Source organism: Chlorocebus sabaeus, chromosome 20 (genome assembly GCF_047675955.1).
Source record: "Chlorocebus sabaeus isolate Y175 chromosome 20, mChlSab1.0.hap1, whole genome shotgun sequence".
Lineage (NCBI taxonomy): Eukaryota > Metazoa > Chordata > Mammalia > Primates > Cercopithecidae > Chlorocebus > Chlorocebus sabaeus.
In genome coordinates this window covers 135030120-135045225 of record NC_132923.1, presented here as the reverse complement: position 1 = coordinate 135045225, position 15106 = coordinate 135030120, and the positions used below count along the sequence as shown (strand labels likewise).

Sequence of the window (15106 nt, the reverse complement as noted above, 5' to 3'; positions counted from 1 at the left end):
CGGGGCGCCGAGCGGAGCGACTCCTACTTTGGGAGCAGTTTGCGCCTGCGCGGAACGCGTGGCCGGCTTCCGGAATCCGACCGGGACTTTCCCGGTAGCGAAGCCAGCGCCTGTGGCAAGGCTTGCGATCGGAGTGCGTTCGCGTTGGACGCCCGCGTTCCATCCCCTTGACCGCTGGGACCCCTAGTGGCGGGTGGGTGGAGCGCGCTCCATTTACCTGCGAGTTACCTCCTGAGGCGCCTCAGGTCTGTGCGTCTTGTAAAGGCCCATCTCGGAGTTTAACTCTGAACCTTACCCAAAAACAGGGCAGGGAGAGCTCTTACGATGTGATTTTATTTATTTATGTATTTACTTGTGAGTCGAAGTCTCGCTCTGCCACGCAGGCTGGGGTGCAGTGGCGTAGACTCGGCTCACTGCAGCCTCCTCCCGGCTTCAAGAGATTCTCCCGAGTAGCTGGAACCACAGGCGCCCGCCACCACGCCCGGCTGATTTTTCTATTTTTGGTAGAGACGGGATTTTGCCACCTTGGCCAAGCTGGTCTCGAACTCCTGACCTCAAGTAATCTGCCTGCCTCGGCCTCCTAAAGTACTGGGATTACAGGCGTGAGCCATCGCACCCCGGCTTTTACAGTGTGATTTTAAAGCTGACACTGGCAGTGGGTCCTCAAAGTGCTTGTGCAACCTCACTGGGTATGGTGCTTCCCCAACTCCCAAGACCCCACCCCAAACCCATGGATTCCGAACATTCCAGAAGAGGATAAAACGAGTAATTAATTCCCTTTTCGTATGTTAGGTTATCCTCTTGACTTGAAAAGTCACAGAAAAATGCTTTAGACATCTGAATCTCAAGAAAGAGACAGTAAACATCCGCATTTACTGGGCCTGAAATGGGAAACTGTAAAATGTAACAAGAAATTGACAAGGGCACAAAAAGGGCGATGGGTATTGGAATTTTTTTCATTCCAGAATGAAATGCTGCTTGCTTTGGGTACCCAAGGTGTTTTTTTTGAGACGGAGTCTCGCTCTGTTGCCCAGGCTGGAGAGCGGTTGCGCGATCTCGGCTCACTGCAAGCTCTGCCTCCTGGGTTCACGCCATTCTCCCGCCTTAGACTCCCGAGTAGCTGGGACTACAGGCGCCTTCCACCACGCCCGGCTAATTTTTGGTATTTTTAGTTGAGACGGGGTTTCACCGTGTTAGCCAGGATGGTCTCAGTCTCGTGACCTCGTCAACCGCCTGCCTTGGCCTCCCAAAATGCTGGGATTACAGGCGTGAGCTACTGCACCTGGCTTTTTTTTTTTTTTTTTTTTTGAGAAGTCTTGCTCTGTCACCCAGGCTGGAGTGCAGTGGCACAATTTTGGGTAACTGCAGCCTCCGCCTCCCGGGTTCAAGTGATTCTCCTGCCTCAGCCTCCTGACTAGCTGGGATTACAGGTATGCACCACCACACCTGGCTGACTTTTGTATTTTTAGTAGTGACAGGGTTTTGCCATGTTGGCCAGGCTGGTCTTAAACTCCTGACCTAAAGTGATCTACCCACCAGCCTCCCAAAGTGCTGGAATCATAGGCATGAGCCACCACACCTGGCCAAAAATCTCCATTTTGCCCTTCATGAAATCAGCGAGTACCCAAATGCTGCCACTTACGTCAAACCCTAATAAAAATGACCCCGGAGGCAACGAGGAGGAAGCGGCCTCGCACTTGTTTGTAGTAGGAGCTGCCACAAAGGCCTTTCCCAACTAGAACTTGGGGTTAAGCCACTTCTGTGAAGACCCTCTGCTAGCAACAGCCAGCTCCCTCGGTGAACAAAGGCCACCACCGCAACAAGCTCCTGTTGTGTCAGAACAGCTTACATGGACTTCTTTCCACCTGCAGCAGCTCGCCCTTGCCCTAGCCTCTCAGATGAGCCTATGGACGGACCCTGGATTGCAATCCTTGGCTGTTTGCAAACAGCCTCTTGTTTTGGAGAATTGGTTTCTCTTGCTCATTTTAGGTTGCTAGAAACTGGTGTAGGCACTAAGATGCCAACCTTGATCATTTCAGCAGCATGAACACCAGAGCTACACAAGCAAGAAAACAAAGCAGTCCATATTTAACATTTATTTTACTTTGCTGAGCAAGAATCATAGCTGCTATCATGATTAACTTAGTTTAGACAAAAATAAGCAGGAAGCGTCCACAGGATTAGTTGCACAGTATCAGCTTATCACTGCTGCAGAATTAACAGCGACTGGCTACATTATTTAACAGAATCATTTGCTGGAAAGCACTGATCTAGTAATATAAATATTGAAATAGGTCACATACAAAACACTAGAAACATTTTGTACAATGTACTTTTAGTTCTCCACAGTTTGGTATAAAGGAAATATAATTTGGCTCTGACGTCAATTGTTGATGTAATTTTCAAGTTTTCCCATGTGGGAAAGTCTGTGGCCCTCTTAAAAGATGGAGCCTCCAATGGCCACGTTGGCAGTTCAGACTCTGTGAACAGTTTAAATGAGCAAGTCAGCTGAATGTCACTTTCAGCTGTAAGTGAAATGAAATGGAAAACAACAAACAAACTAGGACTGCGAGTTGGAAGTTTCCAACTGAGTTTTCGTTGAGGATCTAGCAGCCATCAAACTCAAACATCAGACGCCCACAGGGAAACTGGAAGAAATACTTGAGACAGCCAAGCTGAAGGTTTCTGTGCTCTGAGGGATCTGAGGGTGGATGTCCCACTCCTGTATCCTCAGCCAGGAGAGACCTAGTCAGATTCATTAGGGGAGCTCGGACACTCTCGTTCTATAAAGTGAGGCCCCCAGTAGGGCACGCACGTGCGCTGGGAAACAATAAACCCCTCAGGGCCGGGCACGGTGGCTCAAGCCTGTAATCCCAGCACTTTGGGAGGCCGAAGCGGGTGGATCACGAGGTCAGGAGATCGAGACCATCCTGGCTAACATGGTGAAACCCCGTCTCTACTAAAAAATACAAAAAACTAGCCGGGCGCAGTGGCGGGCGCCTGTAGTCCCAGCTACTCGGAGGCTGAGGCAGGAGAATGGCGTAAACCCGGGAGGCGGAGCTTACAGTGAGCCGAGATCGGGCCACTGCACTCCAGCCTGGGTGACACAGCAAGACTCCGTCTCAAAAAAAAAAAAAATAAATAAATAATAAAAAAAAAATAAACCCCTCAGTACCATGTTGGTCAAAGGTAAACGAGAGAAGTCTGTTCCTATCTGCAATGACATTCTTGTTTCCTTCTTCCAGCAATGAAATACTTCCAGGCCTGAGAAAGGACACCATTTGGACAGATGTAAAGAACTGTCTTGTTCGCCCATTATTCCCACTGACCCATCTAAGTGATCATCCAGGAGCGCGGCAGCAGCAAGCAGAGCTCACTGGTTTTGTGGCAAGGAGTTTAAAGGCACCCTACAAAGCAGAGCTCTATTTGGCTGATGATATTCTTTGCTCAGCTCTTTAAAATGACTGTTTGACTCACCATGTTAATTTTTCAGAAATTAAAGACACATTTTGGGTTGTGCAAGAGTGTTTTCGTCTTTCCAGGCAGACAGATTATTTTAACACTGTTATAGAGGGAATTGGGACTCTCAGATTTTATTTAAACCTTTTCATGCTATTTAGTGGGGAAGTTTCCTTGAAAGTTAGAGAGATGCACATCTCTTAAGTGTCAATTTCAGGAAGCAGATGACCCAATTCGGGAGGTGGTTCAAGTGTTCTGTTTACAAAGGCACAGACCACGACCATGGACACACTCAGTGGAAGTAACACCTGGTGTTTCTAGGACATCTGTGACAGTTAACAAGAACTTACTATTCTAGAAAAGTATTACATAAAAGTTATTTAAAAATATATATCTGTACAATCGTTAACATGGCCAAGCCAGGCCTTGGGTATTGCCTCTTGGTGCCTGGCTGTACTGGGAATGCCGTGAAGACCAGCGGCTGGAAACCAACTTGGGCATGGAGAGGAGACTGAGGGAGAGGGAGGGGACAGCAAGCCTGAGCAAGTGCACAGTGTCGGCTGCTGCATGGTATCCAGGCTGCTTCTGCCAGGATGAGGAAGAGGCCCCAGAGCAGCATTACAAAGGAAATCACCCTATTTGCTCATCATTTGGAAAAACGTGTTTCTGGTCCACAAACAGAAAATCAAAAGAGGCTGGAAGCTCCTTGTCAGGGTGGAAGAGAGGGCACCAGAGGATGTGCGGCGAGAAAGTCCAAGGTGCTCAGAATCAGGCACCTGCACCTCTTCTTACACCAGACCGTCATCTTCAGAGGTTAGTGGGAAGCCTGGCAGCCATTCTCAATGGGGAGGCGGACAGGGCCACCCTGGGGGTTGGCCTCACATATCTACAACCCTCTGCCACCTCCAGGGCATTTTCTAAGTGTTTTTGAGACAGTCTTGCCGTTGCCCAGGCTGGAGTGCAATGGCACGATCTCGGCTCACCGCAACCTCCACCTCCAGGGTTCAAACAATTCTCCTCCCTCAGCCTCCTGAGTAGCTGGGATTACAGGCACCCACCATCACACCCAGCTAATTTTTGTATTTTTAGTGGAGACGAGGTTTCATCATGTTGGCCAGGCTGGTCTCAAACTCCTGACCTTGTGATCCGCCAGCTGCAGCGTCCCAAAGTGCTGGGATTACAGGTGTGAGCCACCGCACCCAGTCTTGTATTGGTTTTTGAGGAAAGCAGAAAAAGAGAAATGGAAAACTGGTGAAAGTCACGTGATGACCCATCTTCGCAGTGCAGTGAGCACACACCTGGCCTGTCCTCCACACACAGGTCAGTGGTTTTATACAAGTGGCTGGAGCAGGTGCAGTGGTGCACGCCTGTATTCCCAACACTACGGGAGGCTGAGTGGGAAGGACTGCTTCAGCTGAGGAGTTCAAGACCAGCCTGGGCAACAAAGTGAGAGCCCAGCTCAACAAAAAAATAGCCAGGCATGGTGGCACGTGCCTGTGGTTAGAGCGACACAGGAGGCTGAGATGGATCACTTGAGCCCAGGAAGTCGAGGCTGCAGTGAGTCAAGATCATGCCACTGTACTCCAGCCTGGGTGACAGAGCGAGCAAGACAGTCTCAAAAAAATAAAAAGGTTGCCTGTGGGTTAAAAAGCCTCATTTCAGTCCACCATCAAGGAAGACTTTTTTGAGTAGGTAGAAGTTAATGAGTCATAATTATTGCTGTTTCTGAACGATTTTATCTTCAGGAGGGTCTATTTTTGTATTTCCCAGGTGAGAAGCCGAATGGAAAACCAGTGAAGTGACCTCAGGCGCCAATGGCCTAAAGAGCATGTAGGGAAAATGAGACTCAGGATGGAGCAGGCAGGGAAATGAGACTCGGGGCTTAACAGGCAGGGACATGAGACTTGGCATGGAATAGGCAGGGAAATGAGACTCAGGATGGAGCAGGCAGGGAAATGAGACTCGGGATGGAGTAGGCAGGGAAATGAGACTCGGGACCACTGGAGCCCCATGCTGCCTCTGACAAGCCCTGGAGCTCTGGGTCTCAAAGGCTCACTGGCAACAGACTGCACCAGGCATAGGAATTCGCCAGCTGCGAGACGGGGGGTGAAGGGCTCAGGCATGGTCAGAAGCCTCTGCCTAACACACAGCTCCAGCAACCACTCCTCAGGCCTCCTGTACCCTCGGGGATGTGTGATGCTGAGGAGGAGGGGTTGAGCTGGCCCTTGGCCCCACTGTGCACTACTGCTGTCCCTCGGGGAGAGTGGGACGGGGTGGGCGCCTGACACACACCATGCGCCCCAGAACGTTCAGTGTGGGTGCTTCCTTTTTCAGCAAGGATGGCGCCCAGGTAAACACCATGTAACCCAAGCCATCAACACTGCAACGTCCTGCCCAAGGCTCATGCAGGGATCCGGACAGGTGCTGGATGATGAGATTAGGAACACTGGGCTCCAAGGGAGGACAGACAGGCTCACCCCCCAGGGACCTCAGAATAGCCTGCCTGATACTCAGAGTCCAAAAAAGAAAAGGAATGTACACATCTCCTCCCAAATTAAACATGAGAGGTTTGTCCTCAACCTCAGGGCTAAGAAACCACCACAGGTAGGAGGGCAGGGCGCCCTGGGGTGGGGGGGCTCATGCAGCCCAGGGTGTGGAAGTGACAGGCAGGACGCCCCAGAGCGGGCACTCACGCAGCTCAGGGTGGGTAAGGGATAGTGGGGCAGGGGCCCACGCAGCCCAGGGTGTGGAAGGCGATGGGCAGGGCACGCTGGAGTCGGGGGCTCACGCAGCCCAGGATGTGGAAGGGGTACGGGGGCCTTCCTCTTCACAGAAGCAACGGAATGGCCTCTGTGGTCATAGCCCTTGATTCCCATGCAATGCTGTAGCTTGAGGCTCGCAATGACTCTGGGATAGTCTGAGGATGCCCACAACCCTGGTGGGTCAGGTGAGGAGAAGTTCTGATTGCCCACTGTGGCAGCAGGAGACCCTTCCTTCCAGGGTTCTCTGTCCCTGCCCGTCGGCCCTGCTCTGTGGCCTCATGCCCAGGGCCAATCTGCAGCCAGTCCAGGGCTCAGGGCCTTTGATGGCTGGTGTGGGAAGCTGAGCGCTCTCTTGGCTGTAGCAGGGAGCAGCTCTCGTTGGCACTGGACCCAGCCCTGGCTCCCGGTGGACCCTGGGGTGCTGCCCAGAGAGGAAGTGGGAGGAAGTGGGCACCCCCAGCACGGGAGCTGCAGAGGCTGTTTTCACATGACGCGGGCATGGGCTCAGCTGACAGGGGCTCTGGTCTCCACTCCAGGAAGCTGATGCCTGGAATCCCCAGTTTGAGCTTCCGCTGGTCTTCACTGGCAAACCAAGAAAACCTCAGGGCATGGCTGACTTAGCTCCCCGTGTCCTGCACCCCAGCAGGGCCATGAAGGAGGGCATTCCTGTCCGTTTCCGGGGGATGCAGTGTCACGAGAACAGCAGCAGCTGGCAGCTTCCTGCTCTCAGGGATGCTGCCTGGGGTCCTGTGGAAGCAGCGGCTCCACCGTGTCCTCTGGGGCCCGGCCGGTGGCCACAGCCAGGCTCTGCAGCGCCTCCTGCTGGTGCTGCCTGGCCTTGTTGTAGAGCAGGACCCCAACTGTCACTAGGGCTGTGCCGACCGCCGACAAGCTGGTGATCTTGTTGCCAAAAACGATGACGCTGAGCCAGATGGACAAGGCATGCTTCACGGTGCTGGCGACGCTGCAGACAAGGGGAGGGAGCAGGGGCGCTCGGGGTCATGGTCACCTTGGCCCGTGGCCAGCACCTTGGCTGAGCCTGGGTCTGGAGGCTGGGGTGGGGTGGGGGCACGCAGGGTCACGGTGACATCAAGCCTGCAGCCAGCAGCTCGGCTGACCCCGGGTCTGGAGGCCAGGATGGGGCGGGGGGTGCTCGATGGGACCTGGGTGGTGGTGAGCTTGGCCCAGGGGTTTGGGAGCTTTAAGCGGGACTTGCCTGCTCCCTCGTCCCTTCTTTTTTAAGGGGTACTTTTCATTATTAAAAAAGGCAGAGGAGGAGAAACCTAAGGAACAGCCACATCCTGTGAACTAGACGCAGGAATTCATGACATCGCCTCATCAGCTTCATCCAATTGAAGTGGATCTCACTGTGTAGCCCAGGCTGGTCTTCAAATCCTGGGCTCAAGTGATCTTCCCACCTGGGCCTCCCACACCACTGGGATCACAGGCCTGAGCCACCACACCCGGATGGATTATATTTTTTTTTTTTTTTTTTTGAGACGGAGTCTCGCTCTGCCGCCCAGGCTGGAGTGCAGTGGCTGGATCTCAGCTCACTGCAAGCTCCGCCTCCCGGGTTTTCGCCATTCTCCTGCCTCAGCCTCCCGAGCTGGGACTACAGGCGCCCGCCACCTCGCCCGGCTATTTTTTTTTTTTGTATTTTTTAGTAGAGACGGGGTTTCACCGTGTTAGCCAGGATGGTCTCGATCTCCTGACCTCGTGATCCGCCCGTCTCGGCCTCCCAAAGTGCTGGGATTACAGGCTTGAGCCACCGCGCCCGGCCCGGATGGAATATTTTTAAGTAAATTACAGATATTGAGGCCGGGCGGTAATCCCAGCACTTTGGGATGCCGAGGTGGGCGGATCACGAGGTCAGGACATCGAGACCATCCTGGCTAACACGGTGTAACCCGTCTCTACTAAAAATACAAAAAATTAGCAGGGTGTAGTGGCGGGTGCCTGTGGTCCCAGCTACTCAGGAAGCTGAGGCAGGAGAATGGTGTGAACCTGGGAGGCGGAGCTTGCAGTGAGCCGAGATCGTGCCACCGCACTCCAGCCTGGGCAACAGAGACTCTGTCTCAAAAAAACAAACAAAAAAAATTACAGATATCGTGACATTTCACCCCTTGAGTACTTCAGCCTGTTCTCTAAAGAACAAAAACATCAGGCCAGGCGCAGGGGCTCACGCCTGTAATCCCAGCACTTTGGGAGGCCGAGGCGGGCGGATCACAAGGTCAGGAGATCAAGACCATCCTGGCTAACACGGTGAAAACCCGTCTCTACTAAAAATACAAAAAATTAGCTGGGTGTGGTGGCGGGCTGGGTAGTAACCTGTAATCCTAGCTACTCGGGAAGCTGAGGCAGGAGAATAGCTTGAACCCGGGAGGAGGAGGCTGCAGTGAGCTGAGATCACGCCACCCACTGCACTCCAGCCTGGGCGACAGAGCAAGACTCTGTCTCAAAAAAAAAAAAGAATAAGAACATCGCCCACACACTCGCAGTGCCTTTGCAGCCCCAGGGAAAACAATCCCTTGAGATCATTTGTTGGGTGAAAAAGGATATTAAATACACAATGTTAGGACTGTGCAAAAAAAAGGGTGTCGGGAAATACCCTGTGCAAATTTTCCATAATGAGTACTTAATTCACTGCTCTTACAACATTAAAATAAAACAAAAAAATACTATTGAAAAATAATTGGGCAGGCCGGGCGCAGTGGCTCACGAATGTAATCCCGGCACTTTTGGAGGCCAAGGCAGGCGGATCACAAGGTCAGGAGATCGAGATCATCCTGGCTAACACGGTGAAACTCCGTCTCTACTAAAAATACAAAAAAAATTAGCCAGGTGTGGTGGCAGGCGCCTGTGGTCCCAGCTACTCGGGAGGCTGAGGCAGGAGAATTGTTTGAACCTGGGAGGCAGGGCTGCAGTGAGCCGAGATCGCGTCACTGCACTCAAAGCGAGACTCTGGTTAAAAAAAAAACACACAAATTAGCCCATGTGGTGGTGGACACCTGCAGTCCCAGCTACTCAGGAGGCTGAGGCGGGAGATCACTTGAGTCAGGGAGGCAGAGGTTGTCGTGAGCTGAGACGGCACCACCACACTCCAGCCTGGGTTACAGAGCAAGACTCTGTCTCAAAAAAAAAAAAAAAAAGTTTTATTATTTTTTTTAAACCACTGCTAACAATCACTAATGTTCACTAAAACACTAGGCTTCAGGAGCATTTGGAAATAATTCCTGACCCCAGAAAGAAACATGCTGGTGAGAGACAGTGACCAAGCCCAGGAGACCACCGTGAACTTCAGAAAAACTCAGAAAGTGCAGCCATTTTTCCTGTCTCAGAGATACCTCCTGCTCAGGATGCAGGAAGCGTGGGGCAGGGCAGCGCCATGGATGAGATGGCTCGGTGTGGGGCCTGCGGGGCCTGCTGGTGAGAGGAGGCGCAAGCTCCAGTTTCTCAGCTGTGGAACGCTCTGTGCACGGCTACCAGCTCCGACGGGTATTTGAGAATTTACCGCACTGACTTGGACCAGATGGAAAGCAGAGAAGAGGGAGAGCTACACCTGACTGTCCCCCACCCCCGCCGGCCCCAACATCTGCTTTTCACTTCATGTTTGGGGACAATTCTGCCTCCTCGTGACAGACAGATCAGAAGTTTCAGAAAAAAGGGCCGCTGACTCCCACAACAGGATGTGAGGCGGCTGCTGCCGATGCCAGTCACAGGGACTATGAGGTGGCTGCTGCTGCCAGTCGCGGGGACTTCTACCCCTGCTGGTGACATAACCTCGTTCCTTTGTATTTGCCACCAAAAAGTCTCCAGTCTTTTTTTTTTTTTTTTTTTTTGAGACGGAGTCTGACTCTGTAGCCCAAGCTGGAGTGCAGTGGCGCGATCTCGGTTCACTCCGACACCCGCCTCCTGGGCTGAAGTGATTCTGATGCCTCAGCCTCCCAAGTAGCTGGGACTACAGGTGCATTTCACCAGGCCTGGCTAATTTTTTGTGTTTTAGTAAAGATGGGGTTTCACCACGTTGCCCAGGGTGGTCTTGAACTCCTGAGCTCAGGCGATCTGCCCACCTCGACCTCCAGTCCTCCCGGCTAGTTTCGTCTTCAAATTGCACCTTTGGCTGGGCGTGGTGGCTCATGCCTATAATCCCAGCACTATCGGAGGCCAAGGCGGGCGGATTGCCTGAGGTCAGGAGTTTGAGAACAGCCTGGCTAACATGGTGAAACCCTGTCTCTACTAAAAATACAAAAACTAGCTGGGCGTGGTGGCGTTGGCCTGTAATCCCAGCTACTCAGGAGGCTGAGGCAGAAGAATCGCTTGAACCCAGAGGCAGAGGTTGCAGTGAGCCGAGATCACACCACGGCACTCAAGCTCTGGGCGACAGAGCAAGACTCCATTTTGGGGCAAATAAAATAAATAAATAAATAAATTGCAACTTCAATCTGTTCAGTTACAGAAGTGGAAAGACGCCGAAGGAGCCTCACCCCCGTTTCTAGAGCTGTGCTGTGGGGCACAGGAACCAGTGACCACAGGTGTCTGTTCAAGTTCAAACTGAAGACAATCAGCTTGAATTCAGAATCTGGTCCTTGTTACATTCTCCACATTTCAAGTGCTCAGAAGCTGTATGTGGCCAGTGGCTGCTGCACTGGACAGCCCAGAAGAGACTATTCCATTCCTGCAGACAAGACTAGTCGAGGCACCCTGCTATTCTAGACAGAAAAGCACTCAATTTCAAAAACCGTCAAATGCAAAGACTTCTAGCGGAGATTTCTCTAAAAACCTATTTCACACAGTTTACAGTTTATTTTACGGTTTATCATTTCTTTGTGTTTTTTTTTGAGATGGAGTCTCGCTCTCATCATGCAGGCTGGGGTGCAGTGGCGTGATCTCAGCTCACTGTAACCTCCAGCTCCCGGGTTCAAGTGATTCTCCTGCCTCAGCCTCCCGAGTAGCTGGGATTACAGGTGCACCACCACACCTGGCTACTTTTTTGTATTTTTAGTAGAGACAGGGTTTCCCCATGTTGACCAGGCTAGTCTGAACTCCTGACCTCAAATGATCCACTTGCCTTGTCCTCCCAAGTGCTGGGATTACAGGCGTGAGCCACTGGGCTCGGCCTATCATTAGCATTTCAAACGGCATGGGTATAAAATGGCCTAGTAATTACAGTGCACAGCCACAGTCATCCCCGTGGAAGAGAATCACATGTGTCTCTTATAAAAATACCTAGATTTTTAGTCTCCTCTCGAAACAACCTGGACACCCTCAGCTCCTGGAAGTTCCTCTGCTCACCTGAATGTCACAGGGGAGATCTTCCCCATGAGGGCGTAGGCCGTGACGCTCTGAAGGTGGAACAGGACTCCATCTGTCAGAAGCAGCAACACCATGTCCTGGTTGTAGCTGAAGCTCTTCCCGCTCCTCCCGATCACTGGGACGTCCTATGTGGCAAAAACAAAACGATACTCTATTGGTTTGCATTTTCCATTTACTAATCATCCACCAAAAACGCCCAGTGCCACTCCTGCCCAGACACTGGGTAAAGCTGCTGACACTGAGGACAGCTACGAAAATGCCTCTAGGGCGGAGAGCTGAACTGTGCACTCATCCATTTTCTGTTTTTTTTTCCATTATTTTTTGCACTAATTAGTTTTCACCATGCAGATGCAAACAGACAACAAGCACATGAAAGCAGCCGAACATCACCATCAGCAGGAAAATGCAACAGAAACCCCAAGGAAGGGCCGGGCATGGCCAGTCTGGCCAACACAGTGAAACCCCGTCTCTACTAAAAATCTAAAAATTAGCCAGGTGTGGTGGTGTGCGCCTGTAATCCCAGCTACTCAGGAGGGAGGCGGAGGCTGCAGTGAGATGAGATTGCACCACTGCACCCCAGCCTGGGCAACAGAGTGAGATTCCATCTCCAGAAAAAAAAAAAAAATTAAACACAGAATTATTATATAATCCAGCAGTTCCACTGCTGGGTACACACCCACAAGAACTGATGGCCCCGGCCGGCAACCACAACTTCCTCGCAGGGAGAATGGCCAAGTCAGCCAGCCTTGAAAGCTAATGGATTAAAATCCAGAAAACTACAATAAGATAAGAACTTGAAACTGCACCTCACACAGAGAACCCTCTGTGTGGAGGACTCTAGGGAAGTCTACAAATTGCATTTAGAAGGTCCATGAACTCAACTGGGAAAAAACTGCATCTTTATCTTTACTAACCTTTACTTGAAACTCAGCATTTCATTCAATTATGAATGTTGGGAATAAACTATAATACTACAGATAGGCCAGGCGCGGTGGCTCACGCCTGTGATGCCAGCACTTTGGGAGGCCGAGTCAGGTGGATCCCTGAAGTCAGGAGTTTGAGACCAGCCTGACCAACATGGTGAAACCCCATCTCTACTAAAAATACAAAAATTAGCCGGGTGTGGTGGTGCATGGCTATAATCCCAGCTACTCAGGAGTCTGAGGCAGGAGAATCGCTTGAACCTGGGAGGTGGAGGTTTGCAGTGAGCTGAGATTGCGCCACTGCACTCCAGCCTGGGTAATAAAGAGTGAAACTCTGTCTCGAAAAAAAACAACAACAAAAAACAAAAAACAAAACTACAGATACTTTCATATCCTGTTAGCAGTTGTTGCTGATACCCTGAAATACTGTTTACCCTCATCACTACATCAAACTACCATAGATACTAGGCTTACTGCTAGATCTGGTTATTTAATGAGTTAATAAAGAGGTACCTATTATTAAAAATGATACTAAAACACAGAATTGAAAGCAGGGTCTCTAAGGGATATTTGCATCCCCACATTCACTACAGAATTATGTGCAACAGCCAAAGGCAGAAAGAACACACAATGGATGGATGAATAAACAGAATGTGGTCTTACTCACACAATGGAGTACTATTCAACCTTAAAAAAGAAAAAAGGGGCCGGACGCGGTGGCTCACGCCTGTAATTCCAGTACTTTGGGAGGCCGATGCGGGCAGACCACAAGGTCAGGAGATCGAGACCATCCTGGCTAACATGGTGAAACCCCATCTCTACTAAAAACACAAAAAGTTAGCCAGGTGTGGTGGCGGACGCCTGTAGTCCCAGCTACTCAGGAGGCTGAGGCAGGAGAACGGTGTGAACTCGGGAGGAGGAGCTTGCAGTGAGCCGAGATTGTGCCACTGCACTCCAGCCTGGCTGGGGTGACACAGCGAGACACCGTCTCATAAAAAAATTAAAAAAAAAAAAAAAAAAAAAAAAAAGGCTGAGCACAGTGGCTCACGCCTGTCATCCCAGGTGGGAGCCGCCTTTGAGAAGCCGAGGTTTGAGCCCAGGAGTCTGAGACCAGCCTGGGCAATGCAGTAGGACCCTGTTAATACAGAAAATAAAAAACTGGCTGCACACGGTGACTCACACCTATAATCCCAGCGCTTTGTGAGGCCAAGGTGGGCAGACAACTTGAGGTCAGGAGTTCAAGACCAGCCTGCAGTGAGCACAGATTGTGCCACTGCAACACGGGCAACATGGTGAAACCCCATCTGTACTAAAAATACAAAAATTAGCCAGAGTGGTGGCGCATGCCTGTAATCCCAACTACTTGGGAGGCTGAGGCAGGAGAATCACTTGAATCCGGGAGGTGGAGGCTGTAGTGAGCCAAGATCGCCCCACTGCACTCCAGCCTGGGTGACAGGGCAAGACTCCATTTCAAAAAATAAAAATAAATAAATAAATAAATAAATGAGGCAGGTGTGGCACATGCCTGCCATCCCAGCTGTTTGGGAGGCTGAGGCAGGAGAATCGCTTGAGCCTGGGAGGCCGTGGCTGCAGTGAGCTATGAAACTGCAGTGCTTTGCAGCCTGGGTGACACAGCAAGACCCAGTCTCAAAAAATACAAAGGGAAGAAACTGATTCATGCAACACCACATGTAAACCTCAAAATACCAAAACACCATGCTACGTGAGATAAGCCAGACACAGAAGGACAAATGTGATATGAGTCCACTTGTATGAGGTCTTTAGGGTCACCAAATTCAGAGACAGAAAGTGGAACGGGGGTGCCAGAGTTGGGGGATGAGAACGGGGAGTACTGAATGAGGGCAAAGGTTCAGTTTTGCAAAACGAAGAGTTCTGCAGATGGGTGATGGTGATGGCCACTCAGCTTTACACTTAAAAATAGTTATCATGGGATGGGCACGGTGGCTCACGCCTGTAATCCCAGCACTTTGGGAGGCTGAGGCGGGTGGATCACGAGCTCAGATCATCGAGACCATCCTGGCTAACACCATGAAACCCCATCTCTACTAAAAATACAAAAAAATTAGCCGGGTGTTGTGGCGGGCGCCTGTAGTCCCAGCTACTCAGAAGGCTGAGGCAGAATGGTGTGAACTTGGGAGGCGGAGCTCGCAGTGAGCCGAGATCGCGCCACTGCACTCCAGCCTGGGTGACAGAGCGAGACTCTGTCTAAAAAAAAAAAAAAAAAGGTTTTTTGGCCAGATGCAGTGGCTCATGCCTGTCCAGGACTTTGGGAGGCCGAGGCGGGTGGATTATTTAAGATCAAGAGTTGGAGACCAGCCTGGTCAACACGGTGAAACTCCCTCTCTACTAAATATACAAAAATTAGCCAGGCTGTGGTGCACGCCTGTAATCCCAGCTACTCAGGAGGCTGAGGCAGGAGAATCGCTTGAACCCGGAGGCAGAGGTTTCAGTGAACCCAGATTGTGCCACTGCACTCCAGCCTGGGCAACGAGAGACTTCATCTCAAAAAAAAAAAAAAAAAAAATTGCCTGGCATGGTGGCATGCAACTGTAGTCCCAGCTACTTGGGAGGCTGAGGCAGGAGAATGGCATGAACCCAGGAGGCGGACTTTGCAGTGAGCAGAGATCA

At 51.1% G+C, this 15106-nt stretch overlaps 1 protein-coding gene and 1 pseudogene across 6 annotated transcripts in view; both read right to left on the bottom strand.

Annotated features, from left to right (window-relative positions):
* Positions 1-2081: 2081 nt before the first annotated feature.
* LOC103225781 (uncharacterized) lies at positions 2082-5031 on the bottom strand (annotated as a pseudogene).
* Positions 2082-15106, bottom strand: part of SLC35E2B (solute carrier family 35 member E2B) — a 39444-nt gene continuing 26419 nt past the window's right edge. For 5 of the 6 annotated variants that reach the window (XM_007980956.3, XM_007980957.3, XM_007980958.3 and 2 more), the window contains 2 exons: positions 11514-11659; positions 2082-7185 (listed from right to left, as the gene is read on the bottom strand). In XM_007980956.3, the coding sequence (XP_007979147.3) occupies positions 6913-7185; positions 11514-11659 (419 nt within the window). In that variant the 3' untranslated portion in view covers positions 2082-6912. Of the gene's footprint in view, positions 7186-7844; positions 9347-11513; positions 11660-15106 lie in introns of those variants that run through there. The other variant, XM_073007954.1, reaches the window with a different exon arrangement.